The sequence below is a fragment of the Vanellus vanellus genome, assembly GCF_965231255.1.
Source record: "Vanellus vanellus genome assembly, chromosome: 20".
In the NCBI taxonomy this organism is placed as follows: domain Eukaryota; kingdom Metazoa; phylum Chordata; class Aves; order Charadriiformes; family Charadriidae; genus Vanellus; species Vanellus vanellus.
This window is the reverse complement of record NC_138925.1, coordinates 6,060,366-6,067,049: the sequence shown is the minus strand read 5'-3', so window position 1 is coordinate 6,067,049 and position 6,684 is coordinate 6,060,366. Positions and strand designations below refer to the sequence as shown.

Below are 6,684 nucleotides of genomic sequence, written 5' to 3'. Positions count from 1 at the left end.
CTTGCCAGCTCTGTATCAGTTGTGTGCAAGACCATTTTAGTGGCACAAAGTAACATCTCAGAAAATAAGATGCATGAAAAACTTGGTTACTGGGATACTGTATCTAATTTCAAGCTTACACTTTAAGACTTATCAGGCCTCATTCTCCCTTACATGTCTTTTGAACACTTTGGTTCACAGGCAAATTTAAAAGATGATGATGGCATGCAGTCTCTCCTACTCTGTCGAAACCAGGGGAATTGTCCTCTCTGGTTGAGAAGTTCTTGTCTCTCTACTCTTCTTTAGCTGACGCAATGAGAGCTTATGCACACACTTCATTTTAACTACTTGTTTGTGCTCAGGCACATCTGTGCCTACAATGTATTACCATTGCACAAAGAAAGCCCCCGAAGTTGAGACAGCCAAAACATCCTTACACATTCATTCTTACCAATTTGACTGCTTAACTTATGGAAAAACATGCCAAAGTTATGCAGTATGGCCCTAGAGCATAAACGTGCTTCAGGGAGGAGAATATACTCTGGAACTGGACATGACGTTGGTGTTCTGTGTACTGTATATTAAAAAAGAAACGACCTCAAAGAAGGAAAAAACGAAGCCAAGACAGACAAAACAGCTTTGAAACAGACAAGATGGCCATGCCAGCATCCTGTATTATCCCAGATGAAAAGAACTCTTTTCCCACTAACAACAATCAACAGACACATTTCGTTTGCAGGCAAAACCTGGCTGCTGTAGTGTAGCTTGGTTTTATTTATGTCCACAAATATTTCAAAAAAATTACAAAATACTCAAATGGAGAGAACACAGAAGTCACGATTTCTGGGTTTCTACTCTGTTTACACTGTGTTATCCCATGGCAAACTACTCATATATACATTAAGCTTCAAGATATATATATAAATGTAGCAGTCAGAATGTACACTCTGCTTTAACGGTGCAGTGAAACAAGCTCAACCATGACGACATAGAACAAGAGAGACTTTTCAAAAACACTAAAGCAAAATTAAAAAATAAACTTTCAAAACAGAGGAAAAGTAAGAGATACTTCTTAAAGAAAATCAAAAGGTCTGGGTTGTTTTAACAGGGCATCGAACACCAAGATGGCTTCAAAAACCACTGCATGTAAAGTTGTAGTTAATCATTGGTCTAAAATGGAAGAATTTCAGTGCTTATTTGCTGAATGATGTGAACAAAAAAAAAAAAAAAAAATCAATGAATAGCTTTTGAACAAACTGCAAACCTCAGCTATAAAATACAGAGAGAGGACCATTGGAGGCAATTAGCTTTTTTTTTCCCTTAAGAAGAACTATAGCTAAAAATAACAGCAAAAGAGAAGGATCAAAAGAAATGGCTGAAGTGGCTGAACTCCCCCAAACTCCCAAATTCCACATGGTAAAAACAAGGAGGGGAGGTTTAACTGAAATGTGCCTAACGAGACCTTTAAAGTAAACTGAGGCACTCTCTCTGCTGAGCAGACCGATCTTACTAGCTACTCCTGTTAGCGAAAGTAAAAAATGTTACTCAGAAGAAAACCATTTCACCTGATCGCTGCAGACAGCAACTGAAGGTACTGACTGAAGATGACTTTACCATCCTCGATTCTAGCTTGACCTCATGGTTTCCATATCTCAGAAACACTAGCTGTTCCTCCCTAATACCTTCACAGAGAGTTCCACTATAGCAGATGGAACTGATTAAACACTACTGCAGTTCTTTAGCACTGAGAAATCTGGAATGGAGGACAGAAAAAAAGGAAGATCAACATCAGCTGAAATAGTCCTCCTCTTCTCTCCTATACACTTTTACCTTAAGTGGACCTAGAATACCCCGATGCGTATTTTTAATTGGTAAACTGATGTTACTAACTGTCCCACAGTAATCTGTGGGCACTACCACTGGTTTGAGATCCATGAGGTGGATAAAGCACTGTGCATGCTGTGCCTTCCATCAGAATGTATGATTAACTACAAGTTTATCAAACATGGCTCGGTACAGTCCTATGACACAACCATCACACTGAACAGTCTACAACAGCAGAGAGAGAGCACTCGTGAGTTAAGAGAGAGAATGGGGGGAAGTTATGCACCAGCAGAAAAAACAGCCAGCAGATTCAGATGTCCATTGGTTGCATCACCCTCTGCTCTGGCAAAGAAAACCCATGGCATAACAGTGGGATAAAAAAAAAAATTCTGCCTAGACAGTAAGCGAAGCTGTCTCCAAAATAATGCTCACTGGCCTTCTGTGTATTCCTCTCCTTTTACCATCCACATGGGAACTAGCCAACAGGAGTTAATTCTGCATGGACCTGTTGTGTTGGGAGTCAGTAAATGTTACTGTCCATATAGCTGATTAATCCCAAAGGAGTTAGTTCCTGAGATACAGAACACTGGTGGCAATTAAAAAGTTTTTGTCTACAAAACCGAAACTAAAACAAGTCAAAGAGAAATACAGACTAGTCTTTGCAAAACAACTTTAAGAACACTGAGCTGCCTACCCACTTTTCTTAAGAACATATCAAACATAAGAGGCCAGAAAGAGCATGTCCTCCAAAAATATGCACATGCATAAAAAATTCTGGCTGTAATGGTTTGAGCCATGGAAAATTTTTAAAAAGAGATTTTAGAACAGATTATATCTTTGAACCTTTGCCTAAAGTCTAAAACCAATGTAGTTAGATTAAGTTTCAAAAGGTAATAGGAAAGAAGTGTATTATGGCCACACTGAAAATTAACCCTTGAAGTAGGCATCAAAAGGGTAAGCTAGTTCCAAGGGACACCTGTACTGCTGAGAAACCCAACTCAACAGAAATCATCTGCAGAACAGAGAGATGTAACACTAACAAAAAAACCCAACAAACCCAAACAAACCAAAAAACCAAGAACAGAAACAGTCATTTGCAACATTATCCCTGCAACTCCCTTTAATGCTTATTGTTGATATCAAACCAAATTTCAAGCTTTTACCCATTTGAGATTATTGATACCCATCATTCCCTTTAATTAAAGGGATAATTATATATATATATTTTATTAAAAAATCAACTCTGTATTCTGTCAATACCAGGTAGGAATTCACAATTTGTGATGTTACTGAAAATCAAGATAAACGTTTCTGGAGTTTTGTTTTGTTTCTCCCCTCTACCCAAAAAAGTTATTTACAGACTTAAAAAGCCATGCTGCAGAACTGAGCTCTCTTTAAAATTATGAAGATTTCCTACAATGTATTAAAATAAAAGTAGATTTTTATTATTATAGCACTTGGATTCAGAGCTTGTTATGTCACCTACTTGCAATCCTTGTTTTTTTTAAAATAGCTATAAGATGCACTGAGTGTCTCTTCACGCACAGTGACTTGTGTTGTGAACCTGATTCTAGCACCTACTCAAAACAAACTAGTAAGAAAAAAAAAACCAAGATTGCAGGAAGTTCTCTGAATATTCCACACAGTCCTGTATTTTCATTAGGCTTCTGAATACGTTGTCATGCAGGGAGACCCACACCAGTCTTGAGAAATCTTCTCTACAAATGAACACTATGCTGATAAGTCTCTACTTGTTGGGTGGTTGTTTCTGTTTTAAATATATAAAGAAATCTTTATAAGATATTCTTTTCCTTTTGTAGCTCTTATTGTATGTAAAAATGTTCCACTCCTTCCCAAGGACTGGGGTTTCCATAGCCAGCATTACAAATAAATAATTTATTACAACTGTTTGTCGCCTTCTTTCTTCAGTCGACTGAAAGAGAAAGAAAACTCATTTTAACATAGCGAAGGAGGTGTCATGACACTTCAGAAAGACCTGCCTTCCTGCTAACCTCACCCAGGTGCCCTGAAGGGAACAGAGGCTGCAATAGGACTTGTGAGCTTTCAGCACAAAAATGAGTGCCATTGGAACAGCAGAGATAACGCTGTCTGTTGAGGGAGGAAGCGCTGACCTTTTGCTACTGAAGTGCTCCTTACATGTGAGCAAGATCACTAGTGCCAGCTCATCAAGCTTTAGCTTTATCTGCAGTTGCAGAAACGACAGTCAGCTTCAGGCAGACCGGCTGCCCCCGTGGCACAAGGCCAGCAGGCAGTTTTGGATAGCAGAAGCAAGGACTGAAACATCAGAGTAAAGCACTGCAAGGCAGGTGTTTAATATGCTGCTTCCTATATACCCCTGCTACCTGCAGACATGCTGAATGACCCTTGCTAGGTGCTGGTGGCTTTTTCTTCTTAGCTGACATACTGTCAGTGGTCATTGCCAAACAGGAAATAAGGTGGTGTCACATAAGGTAGACCAAGAAGAGAACCACTGTATCAACACCATATAGCATTCTCAGGAGAAAAACTCACATGACTGCTCTAGGCATTCTGAGCTGGTAATGCAGGATCTGTATTATTCATACATTTCAACTTCCTATTGCCTTTAGTCATTTCTTAAGAGTTATTGAATTCCTCCCCTATTCTCATTCATAAACCTTTTATCCACCCTCCTCCACTGTTCTCAGGAAGAGAGAGAGATGCGGAAGCAGCAATCACACTAAAAAGCCCAATCAGAGGTGATTCTGCAATATAAGACTCAACTAGTTTACATCCTGGGCCAGTAATTTGGACCTAGCTTCCGATCTGCCCTATTGCCTATGCCCAAGTTAGGTCTTAGTACAGCTTCACCATCTTCCAGTACTGCATCAGGACAGTAACTCAGCACACAGTAAGAAAGGCAGTAATTCAGAAGAAAAACCAATGTAACGTAGAGAAAGATGAAGGAAGCTGTAGCACCCCTCGGTCTCCAAAAGCCTTCGTTGCATCTCTCACCTGTAATAATCTTCCTGACTTGGTAGATGCCCACCATGCATATGAGGATGCCCATGCAACCACTGCTGTTCCATTGCCAGTCTTTGCAGCTCTGCTGACTGGGCATGCATGGCCTGCAGTTGGTGGGCTGCTGACATAGGAGGTGGAATGGCACCAGGCAGATCTCGTGGATAAGGAGTACCTAAGAAAGAGTTGCCCATTTTTAGACACTTGTTTGCTATGAGCTCTGCCGAGAGTTGTCCCATAAAATTGTTTTATCTTTTTTTTTTTTAATTAAACAAACCAACCAACCAACCAACCAACCAACCTTTGGCTGTAACCTAAGCTACAGCTCAACTCCACCAACTCCCATCCCAAGAAATGCTAAGACCCAGAAGGTGACAGTTCAGGTCAAGAGACAACCTTCGTAGAGGACCATAAAATGTTCTCACCAAAGACTGGATGTCGGAGCATTTCATGCTCATGAGGTGGCTGCCCTAGCAATGGGTTGGGTATGGTCCCAGGTGGGTAGGGAAAACGTGCCAAATGGGGTCCAGCTGCTAAAGGATCCACCAGTGGATGAACAGGTCCTGCTGAACCTTTAAAAGAAAGAAAGAAAGCAATCAGCTGCTTTGGGAAGCATTGCTCACTGTTGGGAGATCAAAAGCCCTGTTAGACTTGAGCTGGATCAGCATTTGGCCTCGCTGGCACGTAATTACCAGGAGTTTAGCTCCATCCAATTTGAAACCCATTTTTCTATCTTCAAGTGACATCTGCTTACCAAACAGTCTTAATTGTTAAAGCAACAACCTAGGGCTTTCAATTTCTACAAGAAAGATAAATCCACCAAGCAATAGGGAAAAACAACAAAGATGGTCAACATTTAGAATTTTTTTCCCCAAAACTCTCTCCTATTTCCCCTTTACACACATAAAATGGAATGATCACTACTGACATTTAGTACAGAAGCACTTCAGCATTCTTCTGACACTACCAATACTATCTGATTGGCCAAAACCTGACACTCAAGAGTCCCTAACTGTATTTTAACCTGGTATCCAAGATTAAAGCCAAATTACTTTTCAAATACAAGTAAGAGAGACTTGACAGCGAATTGACTTGGCTTTGTCTGCACCCGTCTCTCTCAACAGATTAAGAATGTACCAGCTGTATTTTTGTCTGGAACAACTAACTGGGGAGTATCTAGACTCACCTGCACAGAGGTGGCAACTGACCTGACAACAGAATCCCTGTATAAGCACCATCTATGACAAATTTCTTCTGCTATCTGGGGGTACGCAAACCTGCCTCAAACTGAACCGGTCTGTAATTTGTGCAGTCAGTCTCAACCAATGTCCACGCCAACAGCTTTAAGGATGATATTCAGCACTATCATCTCCCACCTGTAACCCCTCGCCCCTTAACAATCTCACAAGACCCTGCCGATTTCCTCGTTATACAATTTGGTTTCTGTAACAGCACTCAAATTCCTTCCGAACTCCAAAAAGCAGACATCCCAGCTACATTTCATGCATATTGCTCCAAGGCAAAGTATGCTATATTTGCTTGCACAAACACTATGTTTGTAGCCAGCTGCACCAGAAGCTGCATTTCAAGTACTTGGACTTTTTTCTCTCCTTACTTAGCAGCGACTGCACCTGGTGCCTTGCTTGCTATGTTCTCTCCAGTCTGCCACCAGAAAGTCAGAAAAATTCTTAGTGCCTCATCTTCCAGGCTCCAGGTTCCAGACTGCTAGAGGAGTAGCCACGTAGCTTGCTTTAGAAATGAGCAAGGCATTAATTAATTTTTCATACTATTAAATACTTTGGGCAAAAAAATTTCAACACATAAGAATACACTGTAGCTAAAAAGATGCCAACCCATAAATTTAGATGGTTCTTAATGAGA

The 6,684-nt window shown here is 40.5% G+C and overlaps 1 protein-coding gene across 1 annotated transcript in view; it reads right to left on the bottom strand.

The window, feature by feature from the left end:
- Positions 1-712: 712 nt before the first annotated feature.
- RERE (arginine-glutamic acid dipeptide repeats) overlaps positions 713-6,684 on the bottom strand; it is a 54,591-nt gene continuing 48,619 nt past the window's right edge. Inside the window, exons 11-13 of the mRNA XM_082493481.1 lie at positions 5,229-5,375; positions 4,798-4,978; positions 713-3,736 (exon numbers count right to left, since the gene is read on the bottom strand). Of these exons, the coding sequence (XP_082349607.1) occupies positions 3,703-3,736; positions 4,798-4,978; positions 5,229-5,375 (362 nt within the window). The 3' untranslated portion in view covers positions 713-3,702. The remainder of the gene's footprint in view (positions 3,737-4,797; positions 4,979-5,228; positions 5,376-6,684) is intronic.